Source organism: Populus alba, chromosome 15 (genome assembly GCF_005239225.2).
Source record: "Populus alba chromosome 15, ASM523922v2, whole genome shotgun sequence".
Lineage (NCBI taxonomy): Eukaryota > Viridiplantae > Streptophyta > Magnoliopsida > Malpighiales > Salicaceae > Populus > Populus alba.
This window is the reverse complement of record NC_133298.1, coordinates 7,004,808-7,028,324: the sequence shown is the minus strand read 5'-3', so window position 1 is coordinate 7,028,324 and position 23,517 is coordinate 7,004,808. Positions and strand designations below refer to the sequence as shown.

At 34.4% G+C, this 23,517-nt stretch overlaps 2 protein-coding genes across 3 annotated transcripts; both read left to right on the top strand.

Annotated features, from left to right (window-relative positions):
- Positions 1 to 93: 93 nt before the first annotated feature.
- LOC118057198 (nuclear pore complex protein NUP93A-like) lies at positions 94 to 10,873 on the top strand. The gene is made up of 15 exons (XM_035069702.2): positions 94 to 291; positions 688 to 779; positions 939 to 1,005; positions 1,357 to 1,416; positions 2,625 to 2,714; positions 3,771 to 4,040; positions 5,429 to 5,524; positions 5,689 to 5,823; positions 6,009 to 6,062; positions 6,173 to 6,256; positions 6,871 to 6,957; positions 7,036 to 7,938; positions 8,175 to 8,356; positions 9,078 to 9,369; positions 10,409 to 10,873. Exons 1-15 carry the CDS (start codon positions 190 to 192, stop codon positions 10,484 to 10,486), a joined length of 2,592 nt encoding a protein of 863 aa, XP_034925593.1. The 5' UTR covers positions 94 to 189; the 3' UTR covers positions 10,487 to 10,873.
- A 1,489-nt stretch (positions 10,874 to 12,362) lies between these two features.
- LOC118057199 (uncharacterized) lies at positions 12,363 to 18,456 on the top strand. Of its 2 annotated transcripts, none has more exons than XM_073404958.1 (15): positions 12,363 to 12,517; positions 12,629 to 13,034; positions 13,128 to 13,848; positions 13,927 to 14,216; positions 14,764 to 14,822; positions 14,966 to 15,060; positions 15,193 to 15,295; positions 15,409 to 15,503; positions 15,581 to 15,643; positions 16,308 to 16,383; positions 16,471 to 16,579; positions 16,892 to 17,004; positions 17,242 to 17,300; positions 17,919 to 18,027; positions 18,122 to 18,456. In XM_073404958.1, the coding sequence occupies exons 3-15, from the start codon at positions 13,622 to 13,624 to the stop codon at positions 18,254 to 18,256; spliced, it is 1,533 nt and encodes a 510-aa protein (XP_073261059.1). In that variant the 5' UTR covers positions 12,363 to 12,517; positions 12,629 to 13,034; positions 13,128 to 13,621; the 3' UTR covers positions 18,257 to 18,456. The 2 variants fall into 2 exon arrangements, with proteins under 2 accessions (XP_073261059.1, XP_073261058.1); XM_073404957.1 differs by having other exon boundaries at positions 13,924 to 14,216.
- The last annotated feature ends 5,061 nt before the right edge of the window (positions 18,457 to 23,517 follow it).

Here is a 23,517-nt window from a genome sequence, read left to right as displayed (position 1 = left end):
AAATAATTTATGAGTCAATACCATTGTAGGCCTTTTAGCTTGAGAGAAAAGCCTTTGAAAAATTAGTGCTTTTAATTTAATTATTTAATTTTAAAACAAGCTCAGCTAAAACCCTTTTCCCTCTCATATCTCCGGAAAAAAGAACAACTAAGAAGAAGAGAAACACCAGTGGAAAGAGAACGAGTAGAAATGGCAAGCGAACAGGACATGAGTAACTGGACCGATCTACTCCACTCCTCCACCAAACTTCTCGAACAAGCTGCTCCTTCCCCTCAATTCCCTCCTCTTCAGGTTTTTTTTTTTTTTTCCCTCTCGCACTCTCCTTTTTTCTTTTCTGTTTGTTTCTCGAGAAAACGCGATGGCAATTTTCAAAAGCCGAGGATGTATACTTTTAGTTTTAGTCATTGTTAATCCATCGGTTCTTTTCTCTTTGTTAATTGAAAGCTTGATTTATTTAACATTGTGAACTTTTTTTCTTTCTTTTTAGTATCCGATTTTAAAGCAATTATACTTTCTTTCTAAAAGAAATTGCTTGCTTTTGCTATCAATTTCATTTATGTACTGTTCTCCCCCCCCCCTATTATTATCGTTATTATTACTCAATCAATTTTTTGACCGTTAGAATTAGTGCATTTTGTTGTTTTGTACTAATTTAGTGAGTTTATAATGTTTTTCTGTATGTTTTAGAGGAACTTAGATCAATTAGAAGCATTATCGAAGAAACTCAAGGCTAAAGCCATAAGACCCGAGGCTCCTTCGCAATCTATTGCCGCTACAAGGTTGGTTTTTTCAATCACTTTCTCAATTTCTCTCTATTACTGCTTAAATACTGTTTTCTATGACGTCATGTCTATTAAAGGTAGCATTGATTGGAATCTTGGGAGTAAGAAGAATCTTGAAGGGGTGGGGTTTATTTGTGTTGTTTTATGCTTTCACAGGCTTCTTGCACGTGAAGGAATAAATGCCGAGCATCTTGCACGAGATCTAAAGTCTTTTGAATTGAAGGTGAAATTTAGCTTCTGTTTTAATTAATGAGTATAAGCTTGCCTTGGTGGACACAGTCGTGCAAATTTACTTCATCAAACAGTTGATGAATGACTATAGACTCCAAAGGTTTGTTGAAAAACAATTTTTTATGATGTGTTGAATGAAATTAAAATTTGATTAGTAGGTTGTTAATACTGCCTTGTTTTTGTGACCATGCTGAACTTGCTTTAGGCTACCATTTTGATTTTATGTTTGAGGTAGTGACGTGTTTTCTTCTTTTGAAGTTCCTGTTTCTTTTGCTTCAATGTAATATTCATGGTTCACAATTGGAATTTCATTATTTGTTACACCTGCCTTCTCTATTCCTAGACAACATTTGAGGATGTGTTTCCTGCCGAGGCTACAAGTGTTGAAGAGTATCTTCAACAGGTAATTTTTTCTGCTTTTTTATGATCTGAGCAACAGATCTATGATATGAGCTGCCATTATTTTCTTGTTTCTTTAGTTCCTTAACTCTATGAAAGGTTTTTGTTGGCTTAAGAATAATTCACGCCGCTATTCTATTGACTGCTCAAATGTGTAGTTGACATGCTCTGTTAAATTTAGCTATTAGTTGTACCAAATAACTAAAACATAAACACATAATCATACTGTTTGCTGGTTGATGGGAGTGCTCATGTACTAGTATTGAAATTACAAAGACCTCGAAACATAAAAACATAATCATACTGTTTGCTGGTTGATGGAAGTGCTCATGTACTAATATTGAAGTTACAAAGACCTTGAAATTAAATTTTAGTTTTTGTTATAAACACTGTTTTTTCTAACTGTGTTCATTTTTCTGAAAAGAAGAATGGTTTTTCTTTCCCCAGAAATGATTACATTCTGAGACTGCTTAAAAAGATGACTTTCAAATATAGCCATCAAATTGACAATCTTCCTTTTGTTTCATCAATGCATGATGATATCATTTTCTTTCACTATGGTTTTACATGCATGAAAACTTCCCAAAATTCTTTTGTAGAAGTGGCTGAAGGTCAATCGAAAGTTACATTTGGAACATGCTCTTTAAATGCCTAACAGATATGGCCAAAATTTCTTGCAAATCTCGAACCAATCTAATGGAACAAACAACATGTTGTTTAAGCTTCATGTCTGTTAGGAAGGGAAAAGATTTAGGAAGAAAAACTTCATGAATTGTCCTAAAATATTTTTCTTAAAGCTTCATGAATTGTCCTAAAAACATTCTTCCTTTTATGTTCAAGTCAGGGAAAAGCAAAATAGTATCCCAGGAAGCTGTTCTAATCTTTAAGCTGGTGCTAATGTGTCCATATATAATAGCCTAGTTTTGTTTTTACCATCTATTTGTTTGGAACTACTGAACTGGAACTTTCAATAATGGTGGTAATTCTCTCTTGTTTTATGAGTTTTTTTGTTTTCAATTACATATATGGATGATCATGGTGCATGCAATTGGCTGATAAATGCTTTAATATCTTACACAATATTTCCTCATATGGTTGTGCAACTCTGCTTTGTCTCAAGTAGTTACCTCCTGCTATTTAGATGGATGCTTTTGCTTCCTACAAAGTGGTTGTTACTGGTTTATGGTTACACCATGCAATTTTTGTCCATAGTTTCATGAAATGGCAATGGTATCAGCAATCCAGGAAGCTCAGAAGGATAACGTAAGAAGTTTTAATGATTACATGATGAGAGTTTTGGAGGTTAGTGCCATACAGCATGTATTTGAACTGTTGGTATAATTTATTTATTGCCAGCGTATAGATGCTGCTAAATCAATCACAGCTTATGGCTTCTTACTAACCATTTTTATATGTTAGGTGACTTTTAGTCCCTATTCTTTTCATAATGGTTTACTTATAAAGTTTTTTAAAGCTGCAATATTACACACATGCAATAGCCTTGCTGCAATGTAGACTAATCCACCCAGAATGAATATGGAATTCAACGTAAAATAAATTTAATGCTTGCTTGGCATAATTACCCTCTAAATTTCCATCCTTTTTACTATATGTTTGAATGGATAGGACCACAGTAAAGCAAAGTGACAACTTTAGGGGTAACTGTGCAACTTTTTGGACTTTAAGGAGTGACATGGACCATTATGGAAATTAAACTTAGTAATATATACCTTGCTCTTAACCTTGTCAGTTGCAAAAAAAATAAAAAATTAGCATGTTACTTTCAAGCAATTACGTTTTAAGAAGTTAAATGTCATAACTAACTTGGTTGCTTCTAGAATTGTAAAAACTTAAAAATCACTGCCGCTGTAATATAAAACATGAAGGGGTAAATTGTTGTATGATGATCTACCTTTGATATAGGACAAAGGCAGGGATTTTAGTGGTTATGATGTCCTATTTGAGTGCTTCTGAGTTAATTTTTAGTGAATGGTTGTTCATTCAGTTTAGACTTCTGTGAAAATGATGTATTCAAAAACTCACACATCTGCAACTGATTAAGAAGATTAACTAGTCACCTCTAAATTTATGCTGTTTAATGATGTTCCATTCCCTTGATTTTGTCTCTCTGTGAAATCTGTTCTGATTGTTATGCCTGCCTTGTGGCTAAGGCTTGGCACAGTGAGATGGTGAAGGGTGGGAATTTAGTATATAAATGAATTTTCAGAGCTAGTTTGGTCATTTAAAGGCATGCAGTTTTGGATTTAAGAACCAAATGAGGCATTGAAGTTTCCTTAGAGGTTTCTATGCTCACTGTGTTTTTACTTTGGTTGATGAGTCAAAGTTGATATATTGCAGGAGGATTGGCAAAAGGAAAGACGTGACTTTCTTCAGAGCTTGAGCCGAATTTCATCATTGCCCAGGACTAACATAGTTGATTCAAGTACTGAAGGTACTCGTTCTGGTCAACTAGCTTCTCTGGCTTCCAGCCCTCATGCTTCTTTTGGTCCATCTGGCATGGAAATTGTACCTTTAGCTAACAAACCCATTGTGGAGAAAAAAGCTTTGGCCTGTGCTGAGGTTGTTAAGAATCTGAACCATGCGCGAGAGCATGGCTCACAATTCAAGGTAAGGCTGGTTTTGTTTGCACCTTTTCTCTGTTAAAACTTGTTTCTACATCTTGTTGAAAGAAATCTATTTCTTGAGTAGCTACAGACTAGGGAAAACTAGAAAATCAAAAGATTTGATAGCAACTGTATCTTAGAAATGTACCACAAGTGTCAGAGTGGAGAATGTATCTACTAGAGAATAGAAAGAGTATTCCTTTTCAATGATAGTCACTGCTCACATCTCATGGATTTGGCAAAAGTAAGACCTGGGACAAACAGCAAATAATCAAGGTTTATATACAGTGTTTTGATAATCATTTAGCTGGTTGAAAGGCATCGATGACAGCATTGTGCATTTAAGAGTCAAGGTGCAGCATATTGAGCTAGAACTGTCCTTCTTGTTTTCTCTCTGTTTTTAATCATCACATAAAAATATTCTTCAGAAATCTCTTAACTATATCCTTGGAACATGGGTGACAATCATTATATATATATATATATATTATTTGGTAGTCCAAATCTAGGGATTCAATGGGTTCAATGGGGTAGGTGGCCTTGCCTTGATGCTCATTGGGAGCTTATTGAACAACTATATTATAGAATTGTTTTTTAAATACCATAAATAGATAGACTAGCATCGAGAACTAGAGATGCATTATTTGTTGAATTATATTTGTGCAATGCACACTTTTGATGTATGATTGGGCCAGTATTTCCTCAAATACTTAATTGGTAAGTTTGCTTTTGTTCTAAATATCAATATACTAGAATCATGTTAGGAAGCATCACATAATCTGAAAGGATAGGGGTAAGGGCTATATTTCCAAGGAAGTGGCTGAGACTTGAGATTCAGTCACTAAGATTCTGAGGCACTATGCCTGAGAGGGGATGCGTCTCACATCTGAGGGGTATGGCATTTTGCAACATGCATAGATCACAAAAGATTAGACATTTCTCCTCAGTCCTCTTTAAGTAAGAGTTACAGCCATGTACTAACTTCTTTTAGTATGCATTGTTATGAGGCATTTCATAGCCAGGTAGCCAAGGACAGGCAGTCGCTTACAACTGCCTAGTTTAAACAAAGCACACAAGCACCCACCTTTCTGGCTTCCAAGTTGTTCGAGGGTGAAATTTTCATCAGGACTTGGAATGATTGCTTATTGAGCCGCTTAATTTCCTGAAGAATTTGAAAATTATAGGATGACCCTCAAATCTAATGGGATGTTAGCCATGCCCATATGCCCTGATAATATGTTTCTTCAAGCTGTCATATGTAGCCTACATTGCTAGGAAGTAAGATCTTCAAAGGGCATTATACTTTTGTGTCATCTTCTCTTGTGTTTAGGTTCTCTTAACTTGATACTATTGATATATGTATTTCTTATGTCCTGCTTGCTATTCCTGTAGCCTGCAACAGCTTTCAAAGCTGCTTATGAAAGCTTAGGTGTTGAAGTATCTGGTGGAAAATCTGTTAACATGCAAAAGATATGGCACCTTGTTCAGGTATACTTTTTATTTATTTCCTTATTTTCCTGAAATAGATTTTAGTGGGACCATTATAGAGTTTTTTAAGTTCAGTCTAATGAACAATTTTTTAGATTGATAAATACAGTAACCATTTAAAAGTATTATTTTCCATCTAAATATATATATGTATACTTTGACAGGCACTGGTGGGTGAAAATACAACCATGCAACCAATCGTTTCAAGAAAAATGTCATTAGTTATTGGTGCAAGGCGCCATCTTGAATGGGGCCATGGAAAATACATCATGGATACAATACAGAATCATCCAGCACAGGTAGTAATTCTTTCAGTATCTTCTTATTTTGTGGATAACCTATTATTTTTCAGAATGACATAAATGCTAATATATGTGTACTAATAGTCTATTTGTTCACTGCTGCTACCTTTGGTCTTTGCTTCTAACAAATTGTTGCTTGGTAGTGTTGATTACTATTCATCATTTTTCTGTTCTCATGTCAGGCTGCTCTTGGTGGAGCTGTTGGGAATCTACAAAGAGTTCGTGCATTTCTTCGGGTTTGTTAATATTGCTATTCAACTTGAACTTGCTTGCCTGGACTTGTTCATTGACATTTTTCTTTTACGTGAAATCATATTTTTCTTGTTCTTCTTATCTTCCTGTGCAGATTCGGTTAAGGGATTATGGAGTTCTGGATTTTGATGCAGGTGATACGCATAGGCAGCCTCCAGTTGATACCACTTGGCAGCAGGTCATTGATAAATTCTTATTTTAGGGCCTTGTTACATGTGAATTTTGCTTGGGAATGCTTTTAATAGTTTTTGGTCTCCTAAATGCTTATTACATGAAAGCCAGAGGGCATTGTTTAAAGGGTTAATAAAGTAGGAACCACGATTCATCTGTAAGATAGTAACCTTTGTGTTTTGCTCTCTTAATTATGTGACCACACCATTTTATTTGAAATTGCACACCACTAATATCTATACTATCTTGTTTTAGAGAGACCTCCCGTGGCTAAAATTTATGGGGGTTGTTGCTATAATTTATCTAACTGAAAACAACAACAACCCTAGCAGTGGTAGTTAGGATAATTTCAGAAGCAAGAAAAATAATTAATATAGAGTGCATGCATGCGTCTGTATCATTTAGTTATATTCATTAATTTGGGTCAAGTCATTCAGCAGAATGTTAAATTCCTTTTGAAGCTATTTTGACAGACCAAAATAGCAGGATACTAAATTTATTTTCTGCTGTAACGACAAACCAGTTGTGTTTCTAGCAGAGTACCGAACAATTGTATTTCATAATCTTCTATCTAAAAAATCTGTGTTTCTATACTAAATCATATTTTTCTGTTCTCAACAGATCTATATTTGCTTGAGAACTGGGTATTATGAGGAAGCAAGAACTGTTGCCCTGTCTTCCCGTGCTTCACACCAATTTGCTCCTATGGTACTGATTTTTCTCTGCTTAAGATAAAAAGTTATATACTTTATAAGCAGCCTCCATCATTAGCTTTCCCTTTCACAGCTCATGGAGTGGATTAACTCTGGAGGTATGGTGCCTGCGGATATTGCAGCTGCTGCTTCAGAAGAATGTGAAAAAATGTTAAGAATGGGTGATCGGGTGGGTCGAGCTGCATATGACAAGAAAAAGTTGTTGCTCTATGCTATAGTATCTGGTTCTCGCAGGCAAATTGACCACCTGCTGAGAGATCTGCCAACCCTTTTCAATACTATAGAGGATTTCTTGTGGTTCAAATTATCAGCTGTACAAGAGTACCATGGTGGGGCCTCATCTCAGGTCCTGAATGAAAGCTTGGTACCATACAGTTTGGAGGATTTGCAGGCATACTTGAATAAATTTGAGCCATCATATTATACTAAAAATGGGAAAGACCCTCTCGTATACCCTTATGTGTTACTATTAAGCGTCCAGATGCTACCAGCTATCTTATATTTGTCTAAGGAAGCTGCAGATGAAGGATACAATATCAACGCAGTCCATGTATCAATTGCACTAGCAGACCATGGGGTTCTTACTGAAGGTGCTGGAGCTGGGCAAAAACTTGGGGTAATGGATGCTTATGCAGAGGTCTCTAGCATAATTAGGCAGTACGGATCTGCATATTTACGTCATGGAAATCTCTCAATGGCACTAGAATATTATGCCCAAGCTGCAGCTACAGTAGGTGGCGGGGAAGCATCATGGACTGGGAGAGGTAATATTGATCAGCAGAGGCAGAGAAGCATGATGTTGAAGCAACTCCTCACTGAGCTGTTGCTAAGGGATGGTGGTATTCATCTTTTACTGGGTCCAAGAGGTGCCGGAGAACAAGGTGAATTGGCTCGATTTTTGACTGATTCTAAAGAAAGACAGCAATTTCTACTTGAAGCTGCTCACAAGTGTCAAGAAGCTGGACTAGATGAAAAGGTTAATTTTCCTCTCCTTGCCTTTTGACTCTCTTGGTTTGGAAATCATTCCTTTTTGGAGTTCTTCGGGGAGTCTTCACATTTTTCTCCAGTTATGCATCTCTATTTCTCCAGAAATGTTTATCTACCTCTTGGTAAAGCAATATAGTGACTAGCTGGTTTTTTTACCTCCATATTGCTCTTTCGCCTCACATTTTCTCATTGTTGATTTGCCTTGATCTGATTGCCAAAATCCAGTCCATTGAAATTCAGAAGAGAGTTGGGGCATTCTCTATGGCTTTAGATACAATCAATAGGTGTCTATCTGAAGCAATTTGTGCACTATCACGTGGTAGATTGGATGGTGAGAGCTGGACTGCTGGTCTCATTAATTCTGGCAATGAGATTCTGGAGACATTTAAGTATTATCCTAATGAAAGGTAATTATGATCCTGTGTTTTCCTTGGCTTCCTTTTTTGCATCGTTAAGTTTGGGATGATAGTTTGCTTTTGATATTTTTTACTAGATTACAAGTGCTTGAAGCATTTATATAGTTGAACTGAAAGCAACTTTCGGAAGCACCAGAAGCTTCAATTTCATGGTTTATATTGTGAATGTTGTCTGCAACCTACACTGTTAAATTTTTAAATTTGAGATTAAATTGTAATTGACAAGATAAATCTCTAACTGCTGTTCTTGAAATTCAAGTTGTTGGTGATGACACATGATATAACCTAATCTATGTTGTTAACATTTCATGCACTAAGTTAGTATTGAAATGTGTACCAAATTTCTGAATTCTTCGAAGTGCTAACACGTCTTTCACCCATATCTTTGCACTCATTTCAAGCCATCATGAAGATTATTTACTTGAATGATGTTTTCATATTGTTGAACTTTGTTGATGGTGCTGGCTTCCCACATCTTGAACTTTATCCTTGCCATCAACTCAAGTTTGGAACTTTTTCTGAAATCAATGAATTCTGAACTGTTGGGATTCTAACAAATTGACAAGGTTACTGAAGTTTGCAAAACAAGTTCCTCTGAGTTTTTAACATCCCTTCTCTAGGGCCTTTATAGTTTTCAATATCAGTGTTATATAATCTTTTTATATCTTCTCTATAGTTTTCCTTAACTCAATCATTCGGTTATGGTACCCAGTTTTCAAGAAAGAGGTCATGTCATAGAACAAGAAACAGTATTGAGACAGCTTGAGGCAACATTATCTGTTCACAAGTTGGCGAGAATGGGTCACTATCTTGATGCTTTAAGGGAGCTTGCCAAACTTCCTTTTCTTCCATTGGATCCACGAGTGCCAGATGTCACTGTTGACGCACTTCAGAATTTATCCCATCATGTTCAGGCTTGTGTGCCATACCTTTTAAAGGTTGCTTTAACATGTTTGGATAATGTGACAGATTCTGATGGGTCACTTCGTGCCATGAGAGCAAAGGTATTTTGGAAAATTTATGCTCTGATCTTGTTATTTTTTCTTTGATAGATATCGGTGCTCCTTTGAAAATGCTATTTTGCTTGTGATCTCTTTGAAATTGCTTACTCAAAATTTGTAGTTTGAAGGATAGTGAGTAAAGGTTGTCAAAAACTGCAACCTGGATCATAGTCATATGATCCTATAGTCTAGACATATAAAATCTTTTGAATTGCTAAGAAGAGTGTCAGTGGGTACAGTCTTGGTGGGATTGCAGTAGAATTTGTAGGATCATAGTATCATATAATCTTAATTTTTGAAGCAATTTAAGGCTTTTTTGCTTACTAATCAGTCTGAACAAGAAATATGGGTGTTGTTTTGTCCAGTTTAAAAGACATGTAAACTTGAAATCTGGATTGCGAAAGTATTTCTTGGCTTAAGTGGTGACATAAGTCCTCATTTTCTTGTAAGGTTTTGGTGACCATGGCATCATTTAATAGATACATCCTCAAATTCCTAGCATGCCTTTATCGATTATGTCATTATAAATGGATGAAAATCTCGATAGATAAAAATTATAGTTGAGACACCCTATTGTGAGAAAAAGTTCAGACCCTCAAATGTTTTATACTTGAAAACTGAGAAAGGCCCATTCCTTAAAAATTATGATGATGAGCTAGAAAAATGCTTGAATGGGTTTTGATAGTTTTCCTACAGGTTATATGGAGGGCCAGAAATAATGATGAAATGACACCGATGTAATATGAACTCATATATGCTGCCAATTGCGTACCAATGCATCCAATTCTCATTTCTATGACTTGATATGTATTTCGTTGTTTTCTTTGGGCTTTTCTAGTTATAAATCATTTTGATTTGCAAAACATATAGTGGCCATCAGGCGCGTAATGATTTGATAGTGAAATGAATTGCTGTATTTTGATCTTGTCAATTTAGAGTGCAACTGTCGTTGAAAATGTGGTGGTTCTCTTGAGAATAGGCACAGAATGTTGTTGTTACCTGGTGATTGTTATTATTATTATTTTTCTGGTACCTTTTGCAGATTACACAGTTCCTTGCAAATAATATGAATCGGAATTGGCCTCGTGATTTGTATGAGAAGGTTGCTCGAAGTTTGTGAAGTAAATTAACGGTGGTGGTTTGAGATGGCAATTCATCCCTCAGGTGGACAAATCTGATAAGAGGCAGTGTTTCAGGCTATTATCACACATGTAGCTCCTTGAACAGTCAAAAACATTTTAACCTAACCAAAATGAGTGTTTCTTGGCGAGGAAACGCAGCTGTTTCGAAATGAATTGTGCAATTTTGTATTTCAAACTTGGAAGATCCTCCTGTCTATAGCTCTAAATTTTGAAATGTGAGCTCCATATGCTTCTTCTTCTTCTTGTATCTTTTTGAATAAGTTTATGCTGCCATTTTTTGTGTCATTAACCATTTCCCTCTTGAGGAGCCGAAGCTTGCTGTCAATTTTTGCAGAATATATATAAGCCACTGAGAATCGACTGTTGTTGGTTTTCTCCTATGCAATTGAAACCAGTGGATGACAAAGATATTTGAGGAAAAATTGATCGAGTCATTGAACATAAAAGTGCAGGTCGTCTTCAAGAGAGGTATCCTTTCTAGTTTTTTCATGAGCGGCGACATGGTTCCTCAAGTTTAGGAAAGTGGTCAAGTCAGCGCCTGTACTTTTACTTTGTAAAGATAGGGAGGCAGTATCTAGAAGGATGGGGAAGAAGACTCCCCCATGTCCTCTTCCACTTTGATTAGAAAAATTCTTTGAACATAAATTTAAATTACTAATAAAGCTTTTACTACATGGTTAAAAAGCTTAGTAAACTTCTATATATAACATATAAAAAGCATTTTACCAATGTAAAAAGAAATAATAATGTGAATGAATCTTTATTCGTAGTTGCATCCTGGTGTTTTTCTGAAGTTATAAAAACCCGGTTATAAAGGTCAGGGGTTAATTAAAAAGATATTTATTTTAAACAATATTATTTTAATATAAATTGAGTTTGTAATTAGATTTTATTTAGCAACGTGAGTCAATTGTGGTTTTAATGATCATGTCAAGTTAATTATCTACTTTAATAAATAAAAAATAAAATAAAAAAATTACCGGACAAATCTAGATTCTGCATTGACTAAATCCGAGTGAATTTGTGTCCAGGTTTTATAATAATACTTTCCTCAATTAACTAATAGTGCTTAACTACTTTTTCAACTAGCCGCTGTACATGCTATGATCAATACAGCTTCATTTGTGTACATGAAAAGTTGAAAACCAATAAATATTTTATGAACCAATAGACAATAACACATTATATTTTTGCTTCTAATTTGGGCATTTCCCCCTTTTAAAATACCATTTTTATTTTAGTTTTTGAATCGTTAATTATTAATATTAATCATGAATTAATAATTAATGTTAATAATTTTAAGTCATTACAAAAAAAAAACTATTTTTTAAAACTTCACCTCACATTTTGATCAAAAAAACCTTGTGATAGGTTGAATTTCAACAAAAAAATTAAATATTAACTCGGTATAATCCATATAAAAACCCTGAAATCTAATTAAATCTTTGTTAAAATTTGTTGATTTTTTTTTAAAAATGATAATAATTTTATTATTTTTTAGATTAACCAAGACCCAAGTTAGCCTACTTCATACCTTATCCTTACCCTAATGTTTTCTTTCAAAAAATAAGAGCATGAATTTGTTGACTTTAAGAGGTGTAGCTTAATTGGATAGATCTGAATTTGTTTTCTAGAAATTATCAGTTTAAGTTATATAAATTTTTAAATTATTAAAAATTTATATTTTTGTTAACTTCAAAAGCTTATAGAATTAATTGAAATACACGTAAAATAATCTACCAATCGTCGTATTAAAAGAAGAAGAAGAAGAACCAGGGGCAGGGGCATCTTGGGTGACAACATGCTAGTTGTCGAGTATGAAAATCAGGCCCATGGCCTTGTTTTGTTTTCTTACAAGTCCACTACATTTCAGTGTACATTAGCACTGAAACTTTAGCAACGGACTATTACAAGAAAGAAAGGATAATAATAAAAATAATAATAACAGCGCCTAAGCTCCATTTTACCAAACAAATCTCTCTTTGGATCTCCTCTGCGAGTTCTCCAAGGTACAAATTCACCATTTATCTCTTACAAATCTCTCTTCTCCTTGAATTAAAATCGCTTAAAATCTTCTTTTTATTTCAATCTTAACTGTCTTACGTTTTCTTTCTGTGTAGGGTTTGAACAGAAACATGGAGAACATGCAATATGCAGAGGAGCTAGTAAGAGAATTTCTTGTATTTAGAGGGTTTACTAATACCCTACAAGCTCTTGATAATGAATTATCCACTGATATCGGTAAAGGGTTTCATGTTGATAAGTTGTTAGACTTGATATTTGCTATTTACATTCCTAGATTTCAAGTTGATAAATTAGTGGGTTTGCTTAATTTTTTTAAGCATTGCTTTTCCAACTTATCGGAGAATGTGCTTGTTGATACTTTGTTAAAATTGGAGGGTTATATTTTGCGGTATTATATTGTTTACGCAATTCAATCGGGGAGGAAAGATATGGTTCTGGAGTTTTTTGGGATCAATGGGAATGAGCTGGTGCAAAAAGGGCATGACTGGACTCCATGGTTCGGTAGGTTTGTTGGTTCCTTTTGTCCTTGTGGTCGAGTTTGCTGTTTTGGATTTTGGGTTTGTTTTATTTTTTGATTTGGGTTATGTATTGTAGCTATTCCTTATTTGAAGAATCCTAGCTTGGATCCTCAGTTTCGGATTTATTTCTCGAAGGAATGGTATGAAGGGTTGCGGTTGTCTGTAAGGAATTTTTTCAATGAGATCTTCAATGGTACTCATATCCTTTTGAGTAGAATCACTATGATGATATGCTTTCTGAAATATTCCTTTTCCTTGTTATTGTTACCAATTTACCGTGCATTTCATATTAAGATAATGCATTTTGAAATTTGGAGTGTTATTTAGCTGGTCCATTCTTCACAGCCTAAAATGTTTCTCCATCAGCCAGTTACCATTATATGTGAATTATTTTTGGATCATAATCTATTTGATTTGTGAATTTAAAGTTTCAATTGCAAAACCTGTGTAATCTTAGAGGGTGGTTATGAGTTCCCTCAAATTACCAACACACTCCTTTTATGTAGAACTATCCCTTCTTCCTGCAAGCCTACAAGAAAGCTACGTGACCTTTTTAGCGTGAAATATTACATGATCAAATGTTGCATTGGTTCTCTGTTCATAATAAAGTGTTGTTACTGTTTGAACTGTGAAGAAGTTTTCTTAACTAAGCCACGCATCCCTGCGCTGTTGAAGATAAGTTCAGATAAAAACACTGTCAACCATCTAAAAAAAGATATCAAGCAGCTTAATCTTAAACTATCTCAACTTCAGGCTTTATTGGAGGAGAAAGAGGCTTTGATATGCCGGTTAAGGAGGTAGGGATGGTTTTCTTCCCTTCAATGGTTTATTTTTTGATTTGTTGTGACAGTTGATACTATTTTTGGACTCAGTAGTGCTGGTAATACTCCATCAACATTGGGAACAAGTGTGGGACAAGCTAACAGTATAACTTCATCTAGTGGCATGGATGAAGAAAATTTTATTTTATCTGTAAGTGACAAGGAAATTGACGTTCCTGGAACCCTGGGTCTAGGAGAAAGAGAGCTCAATCCAGAACGGGCTGTTGGGGAACCTGCCAAAAATGTGTCCAGGCCCCGGAATGGCTCAAGCTATATTTCTGATATTGACATTGAAAGTGGTAAAAGTGATGTCAGTCATATGAACTGTGATAACTCTTATAAAGGTGGGTAATAATTCTGTATTAATTTTCTTTCTTGAATTATGATTGCTTAGATTCTCTCTTACAATCATATCCAAACATGCTGCAGAGTATGTTCTTCAAAAATGATCAGACTGGTAGACATTCATAGGGTGGGAAATATAAGATTCATTGTTTGTTTTGATTAAATATGAAGCCTAGTGAGAGCGAGGACTTTGAGCTGTATTACTGGAAAAATGATGGAATGCAATGTTATCAACCTGATATTGTAGCCATGTACTGAGTGAACTAATGCTACTAGTTAGATTTTTTACTTGCATGTTGATGTTATTAAAAGCTTGGCGCTGAGTGGGGTATACATATTTCCCCATGTTTGTGCTAGAGATATGTATCACACTATGTCTTAGCTTTCAATACTTGACAAAATTAGATCAGAGGGCTGTATATTTCTGGCTGCTAAGATGTTCTGTTCCCCTGATTTAAATTGCTTGTTTGTTACCGGAATTTATTGGCCAGTGATGCTGTTTTGAGCTTCTCTCTAGTTGAGTAATTATTGGTTGTGATATTACAGATGATGGTTGCCAGATGCAGGGTGAAGAAGAATTCCCAGAAGTGAAAGTGGACTTCCAGGTGAAAATGCATATGAAGGCTTTATTGCTCGTGGATAATTTTGTGCCTTTTATTATATAATTCCTTTCATGCCTTGTTGTTTGCCACTTTTTTTTTTTAATTCCTTTTATTATAGTTTTCTGACTCTTAGACATGTGTTTTAGGAGACATTTTTAGGCCACACAAGTGCAATCAGTCGTTGCCGCTTTTCTGCCTCTGGCAACAATATAGCTAGTGCTTCTGTTGATGGCACAGTCAGGTACTTACTAATTGAGTGGTGACAGGAGGACCAAGGCATAACCTGATTAATTGCATTTGTTGTTTAACATCTTGATTGTTTGTTGACTTCCAATTGAAATTTCCTTCTCTTGCCATGCCTTTTTTGATGAAGGATATGGACATATGACTCATCAACTTCAGCATCAAGAAATGCAACCATATATTGCGGGGCGGAGATTATGTCTCTTGACTGGGAATGCAAATCTGACCGCTTGGTATGTATAGCGCCATTTTCTAGTAAACATATGTTTTATTAGAGACATGATAGTTTAATTATTGAAGATTAGAAATTTCCGTTGTTAAGCACTATTGTTCATTTTGACAAAAGCTTCTCATAGGCACCGCTGATGGAGGAATCAAAGCATGGAATGTTGATGCAAAGAGAGTTGTCTGTGATCTGAGCACAAGTGAAGCATTTCCCAGGCACTTACATGAAAAACTACGTCTGCATTTATGTTTTGCCTTCAAACTTTCTCTTAACATCTTTTGTTATCCTGCAGTGTCCTGGATCTAAAGTGCAGCCCTGTAGAACCAATTTTTGTTTCTGCAGCAGCTTCTAGAAGGTATTTCCTTTTATTTTTGGTTGAATGAAAAGTTGCTGAATACTGAATCATGTGCTTGAATGGAAATTCTCCTGTAATTTACTTGCTAGCTGATTAGCTTAACCAATTTAAGCAGAACTGTTTGTTGGAAATGCTACACATCCTTTTTATTTCACTTTTTGAGCAGGCATACATGCTTAATTACGAGCAATTTAATTTTTTATTTCACATTTTGGCGCCATCTTTTTTTTTTTTTGGGTCATATCAAAAGAAACAGAAACCTAGCAATCCCTGCTGATGAAAGAGAGAAAAAAAAGGCAAAACAGAAAATAAGACATGCTCAACTCCAGTTAAGGGAGCCTTATTCCAAAAGTTGGATTGGTTGAATGAATCATTTTCCTCTTCTATCTAGAGCCATATTTATATAACTCAGATGCAATGTGAAAATTGCAACTTGACTCCTAAAATTGTCTCTTTATCATGTTTGGTACCCATGACTAATTACCAGTGTTATGTTTAATTGAGTTTGTGCAATGGGCTAAAACTATTTTTACCCGATGGAGTTGTATTTGAGAAGTTTATGATTATAATTTCGTTTAGAAGGCCATGTTTATGTAAATTTCTTCTACATACTTTCTGTATCATATTAAAGCTAGGGATTACCAGGGCCTCATTGTCTTTGCAGGCATGGCTCAAACTATATTGAAAGTTTGGGATTTGCTTCATTAACTGTATGGAACATGAAGACATGGAGAGCAATGGTATGTCCTTGTTTGTCCTAGATCTTTGTGCTTGAGTGCAGTTTAAAATTATTTATTTATTTCTTACTGAATTTAAATTTAATGAAGTCAGCTCTACCTCTTGGTGAAGATCCTCCAGCAATTACTTCCTTAAGCTTCAATCACAACGGAAAGATTTTAGCAGCTGCTGCAACTGATGGAATGATCCACATTTTTGGTATCCTTTTGTAATATTAGGTCCTAGTTTTCTGATTATCCTTATTTCAATTTAGTGGTTATTGCTTTACATGTGCATGAAAGAACCCTGGTTTCAAGGTTGCACATTCAAACCTATAGAAAAGGAAAGCTTTTCACATGCCCTGTGATATTCCCCCAGAAAACAATATTGTTCCTTTGCCTTGTTAACTCTGGGGGTACCCCAGTCATATCTTGAAAAGAAATGGTGACCAATTTATGTGCAGTTGAGGTTGCATGTGCTGTCACATGCACAGCACACGGGTATTCTTGCACTCACCTTAACTACCGAAAGACATGGCTGCTGGTCTACAAATTACTGGGTGGCCTGCACATGATACTGCTATAAGCTCAATTCTTTTTGGACCTGATGAGACAAGTATTTTCAGCTTGGGTTCAGATGGGAAGGTAATAATTATTTATCCTATATATCAACTTTGGTTGTTGATTACATGCCATCTGGGTTGTTATTTGTACTAGATGTTACTTATAGGTGTTTGTTGATATGGTTAATTGCATGTTTTGACTATGTTATTGGCCTCATGGCCATTGCCCAATGTGATAACCTTATAGGTTTGTGCAAATTATAATAAAATAAACAATAAAATACGAGAGAACCTGACAGAATTCTTTTTGTGGTGTCAGATATTTGAATGGAGTTTGCAAAACCAAGGTCATATCCTTTGGTCGAGGAATGATGCCAGGTACTTCTTCATTGCCTATGAGATAAACTATACTGGTTGTGTTTCGAACAATTGGTTTCATCAATCTTTGAAACTGAAATATGTCCTGAAGTATCTTTCCTCATGCCTTTTATGCCACTGTTTGATAGCTAGTGCATATGTATTTTTCCATAAATACAAGGAGTCATGGGATGTTTTTGTTGTATCACTTGACTGATTACTGCTTAGTTTCCTTGCCCTTTTTTTCTAACCATAGCGAATTTATGAGGACAAAAATGAGCTGTCTAAGTTTGGAATTAAATGCAAGTAATGAAAAAAAGAATATGATATCCACATGATGTTGTAAAATATAATTTCTACCTGCTGTCTAATAATTTAGATAAACAATCCCCAACTAATATTCTGTGCTTGTGAGTGTGTGTACCTGTTTTCAAAGATCTAATTCCTGGATCTTCCCCTTTATTATTCTCTGTTTTTAGCCAAATGATCCAATATTGGTGCATCCCTGACAGGATTTTTCACGTGCTATTGCATTCTATTTTCCTATTTTTTTTACCAGACCTGTTGGAGTTGTAACCACATCTTTTTATTGGTTTTATGATTTGATAGAAAGTGCTCCAATTTTATTTCATTTTGTAGGTTCTGTGACCCAGGGACCTCAAAACATTGTAGACATGAAATGGCTTTGGATGCAAATGGAAGGAAACTATTGGTAACATCTGGTTCAGTAAGAGCACCCATATATCAGGTGAAGCTCTCTACCCCACCCCCGCCCCCAACGCACACTAAATGCATCACTTGATTTATAATAATCATTTTTTCATTTTATTTACTTGGCTCAGGTTCGAGGGTATACGAATGGTCTTAAAACTCTTCCACACAGTGCAGCTATAACAACAGTGGATTGGCACCCGACTTTACCCATTTTCTTGACTGGGTCTGCTGACAACTCTGTTCGAGTGACATCTATATTGTAAATGCCTAACATCTTTATTTCTGTTTTGATGTGTTTTGTCTGGTTGGTTGGATGAACATGAATTTCACTCCTGGTTATGGCATATGACAAATGTTTTGGCATGGGTTTGATTCATGATTGCGGAGGTTATGATGAAGGAAAGTGATTATGTTGTTTGGTGTTGAATTCTTTGTATCATAATGTCAACTCCATTTTTTCTCCTTGTGATGTTTTGAGTTATTTGCATCATAATGTAACTCCTATTTCTCTCCAGATTCAATACATTACTTGATCTCCTGAGTTGCAGGTGCTATCAATATCTCTTCTGTTTTGATAAGAATCCCCTAGATTTCCAGCTGTAAATTAAAATATGTGAGCAGCACGCATGGGATTGTGTCATACTGTCACGAGTCATAAGTTCTTGGAAGCACCAGCAGTGCCTATCAATTGCCGAACTCAAAACAAGACCGTGTGCTTTGCCCTAAGGTCATTTCTCTTCTTTATATGGAACTTTGAAACTTAATCTGCTTGATCACTATGTTGAAACTGAGGCAAACAAGAAGCAGAGTTGTTCTCTCTGTGATAGAAGCAGAGGTAATGCAACAACTAACTTTGAACAGATGGACGAAGCAAGCTTCCTCCTAGACAGAAGAAAATCTGTCTTTTCTGCAGCAACAACTATTCCTGATTTCAAAATCAAAGCATCAGCGTAAGTTTAATTATTTTATTTTAATAAGATGTTTTTGAGCTAGAAAAACTATTAAGGTTTTAAAGAAATTGTTCTAGGAAAAACTTATCGGATTCTTACATTTATGAGCTGGACAAACAGATAAGTAAGAAGAAATCGTTTTTCATGTACCAAACCCAAGCCAAAATTTAAATTGACAAATATTATTTTTTATAACCCAAAAGATTATTTTATAGTAAATTCGAACTTAGATCCAAGCCTGACTCGAGGCCTAAACCAGGCTATGTGGTGCATGTGTAGGTTTAAATCTAAAACTCATTTTATTTAGGATATTTTACTTCTAAATATTTGTCTTTTGAACCTTATTTTAACTTTTTATATTCTCATTTTTTTTTAAAAAAAGCAAGGCCTATTTCCTTGCTGTATGCAATAGAAGTTTTTACAAGATTTTGAGTTCCTTTAAAACATTTCAACTAAGGATTATCTAAAATTAATTTTTTATTCACCCACAATTTATTTAAATCAGATAAATATTTCATGTTAAAGAGCTTATATTAAAATTAAAATTTAACAAAGTTTTAATCCAAAAGATAAATACACTCTACTTTTAATTTGGACTCAAATATATTTATTAACCATGTTTCAAACAAAATTTTCAACATGCTACAATAAATTGTGTAACAGCCGATTATTTGTTTTATTGACTTACCAAAATTTGTCACTAAAATAAATTCTTTCAACGACAGAACTTTTCATCTCTAAACATGATTAACTTAATAATGATTGTAAAATCTTCATAACTGAACGCTGAATTCACGCAAGCGAAACTCTTTGAATTCGAAAGCAGATTTGTCACCAAAGACGTGGCTCAAATTTTTTCTGCCTCGAAGAGTGTCGCCAAAGAATATATTTATAGTCACCATGAGCTTTGACTGTCGAGACTTTCCGTCGCTAAATCTGTGATAATTAGCGACGACATTATTATTAATATATTTTATTATAGGTGATAATGTATTTAATGGATCAAAATTACTTAATTTAATTTTATGATTTGGTTAATGAAATTTTGGTTTTATAATTATTCATTTTAAAATTGTTATAGAAATAATTTTTTATATATATATTTATCTTTGATTCTTCAACTAAATATTTTTTTTGGGACAAAACACAAAAGAGTAAATTATTAATTAATCCTTGTTTTTTAGCAAATGATAAGCTAGTCCCTCTAGTTTAAAAATCTTCATATAACATTCTTATATTTTTGTATTTATTTTATAACTTAATCCATATATTATTTAAGTGTTCAATAATAAAGAGTTGACCGGTGGCCAATTTAATTGTTTTTTTTTAAACTAAGTTATTATTTACTCAATACAAAATCATAAGAAAACGAAGAAAGTATCTCAATAATTAACGAGCACATGCTGTCCATGTGCAATATAAGCCTAGCTAATCTAAAAATGGCTATTTCTAATCGTGTAGCCATGTAATGCGGCTGCTCTCACTGTTTTCTGAGATTTATTTTTTTACGATGTCATCCACAGATATTATTTGAAAACACGAAGCAAATTATTTTTTTATTAAAATTTATTATTTTTATATGTTTTAAATTGTTTTGATGCGCTAATTTTAAAAATAAAAAAAAATCACTTTAATATATTTCGACACAAAAAAAACTTTATAAAATAACCGCAACCACACTATGAATAACAAAAGACAAGGGGTGTTTTACCATCTTTTTAAAAGTGTTTTTAATTTGAAAAAAAAAATCAATTAATCGTTTTTTTTATAGTGTTTTTCATTGTTTTATAGTATTAATATTAAAATAAAATATTTTAATATATTTTATAATAAAAAAATTATTTTTAAAAAGCAATTTACATTGGAATTCAAAACGTGCATAAAAAAATTAGTTGCCGTGTTCATCTAGTTTCTTCTTTTGCACTTCTGTAGAATTATTATTTTTATTAACACTCGACAGGCACAGTTGAGTATAAAAGAATGAAAATTAGCCACAACTTGTCACAGCTTTTGACCTCCTTAACGTTCGTCAAACAAAAAAAAAAATTATTATTTAATTATCCATTGATCAATGATGAATATACTAATGTATTTTCCCATAAAAAAAATGCCTATTGCGAAAAAGAAACACCTTCTAAGAGAAATTCAACTGGAGGTAACATGAGAGAGACAGATAACTTGAGGGGATCATCAATCATGTGATGATGCTAGCTCCGGTGGGCTTTATCTGGGAGGAATTATTAAATAATTTTGAAATAATATTTTTATACCATATAAGCACCCCATAAAAAAAAAAAAATCTTTTTTCCTAATAATAAAGACCAGATGCTTAATTTTTTTTTCCATAAAAAAAGACTTTGCTCGCAGACCATGGAGAACATGGCAAAGACACTGCAAGCATCCAGAAGAGATCACTACAAGAGAAGCTCAAAAAAATTGCCAGCAAAAAGCGCAGCTCATTCTTCAATTAAAATTTTAAGATTTCTGGCCTGTGGATAAAATTAAAAGCTCTAGCGAATCTTAAATATTATTGCCGTTATTGAATTCACCTGAGACAAGATTACTAATACTAATCTTGGCAATATAATTGAATTATATTCAATACTTGCAAAAGGTTTTTTTCTTGAAATTTAGAGACTTTATGATAATTAAAATCAATATTATATATATAAAAAAGTTTTTTTTAAAAAAAAAACCCTAAAAATATATATAGTAGAGAAAAATTGAACTTGGCCTGGCCTGTTGAGGCATACATTGATTTCTTTTATACCTCTGAAGGTTTCCTCTCGTGTGGAAGGGTAAGAAGTTCAAATATTAGCCAAATATTTATGTTTTGTTAGGATAAAATATCTTTAATTTATTAGGGTAAAAATACCTCTGACTGTGGATATGGCGGTATGTCAAACCCACACATGTCTGGACTTAGTGCTTGCTGAGCTTAAGAATGGTGGGTCTCGAGGCTCGCCAGACCCACATAAATCCAGTCTCAATACTTGATTGAGTTAAAAAATAATGGATCTAACAATTCACTAAACCTACATACATATATATAGGCTTAATTCACTAAACCTACATACATATATATAGACTTAATGCATAGCTGATCTCAAAAACAATAAATTATCACTCTAAACTTTATTTATTTGTTTATAAGAGAGAACTAAAAAAATGTCAATCCATCAATACGGAATATATAGGGATTAACACGAAACTTTTATTTATTAAGCATATAGCTAGTTTCATCTACTTCAATCCTAAAAGGTTGGTTTGATAGTAAAGAAGGTATACCTCCTCTTTTTTACTGAAGAAGATAAATTTATTTTACTGCATATGCCAACCCAAAACTTGATCTCGGTTTGACATGCAAATTATTATTCATAGATATCACTACTTGTGCATGGAACAAAAACTAAAAAGCTGACGGGAAATGTCTTATGGATTCTATTGGAAATATCCTGCATCATGTGTTTATATCCTAGTCATACTCCATCATCTGTTAGCTCCTGAAAGTATAGTTATAGTTAAAGATAATAACATGTACTGTTACAATCCTATATGTAAAAGGATAATCATCTGAGAGAGATTGAAACAGAGTCTAGCTCTATTTCCCTATATATATGTATGTAACCTTGCTGGACATTAATAAGAAAAACATCAATCTCTTTCACTCCTAATTTCTACATGGGAAATATCAAAGAAGAAGTGTTTATGAAGCTCCCTCCAGGACACCCTCAAAGCAGGGATTCTAAAATGGTTTGCCACCTACATAAATCCATTTATGGATTGAAACAGAGTTCTCGTGCCTGGCATGCTAAATTGAGCACTGCCCTTGAAACACTCGGTTTTTCAAAGAGTTCGGCTGATTCTTCACTTTATGTCTAGCTCAGAAAAAATGATAATCTTATGGTATTGATATACGTGGACGACCTCATCATCACGGGCAACAAAAAAGACTCTATTACTCAGTTGAAAGAGAACCTCCGGCTACAATTTCCTATCAAGGATCTGGGGCAGTTGAAGTACTTTCTTGGAATTGAAATGGCAACTTCCAGCAAAGGGCTGTTTCTAAATCAATGAAAATACATTGAAGATCTACTTCAAGAATTAGGGTTGTTACACACTAAACCGGTTGCCACTCCACTAGATAGCAAATAAAGCTAGATTCAGATGGAAAAGCTACCGATTCTCCTAGCAATTATCAGAAACTTGTTGGGAAACTCATTTATCTGACTATCACGAGACCTGATATTGCATTTGATGTTAGTCTTGCAAGTCAACACATGCATGCTCCAACTACTCAACACGAAGGCATGGTGAAACGCATTTTGCGATATTTGAAAGGCTCTATTGGTCGTGGCATAGTTATGAATAATAACGGGCATACGAATATTATGGGATACTTTGATTCTGATTGGGCAGGTAACGCACTTGATCGTCGATCAACTACAGGTTATTGTATGTTTGTTGGTGGTAACCTTGTTTCATGGAAAAGCAAAAAGCAATGTGTGGTGGCTCGATCTAGCGCAGAGGCTGAATATCGTGCTATGGCCTCAGCTGCATGTGAGCTTGTATGG

Coding starts and splice junctions, on each gene's coding strand:
- LOC118057198 (XM_035069702.2), top strand. CDS start 190: ATGGCAAGCGAACAGGACATGAGTAACTGGACCGATCTACTCCACTCC. Junction 6,063..6,172: donor GAGTTCGTGCATTTCTTCGG/GTTTGTTAATAT, acceptor CTTCCTGTGCAG/ATTCGGTTAAGGGATTATGG. Junction 9,370..10,408: donor TTCGTGCCATGAGAGCAAAG/GTATTTTGGAAA, acceptor TACCTTTTGCAG/ATTACACAGTTCCTTGCAAA.
- LOC118057199 (XM_073404957.1), top strand. CDS start 13,622: ATGATCAAATGTTGCATTGGTTCTCTGTTCATAATAAAGTGTTGTTAC. Junction 15,504..15,580: donor ACAAGTGAAGCATTTCCCAG/GCACTTACATGA, acceptor GTTATCCTGCAG/TGTCCTGGATCTAAAGTGCA. Junction 17,005..17,241: donor GCTTGGGTTCAGATGGGAAG/GTAATAATTATT, acceptor TTGTGGTGTCAG/ATATTTGAATGGAGTTTGCA.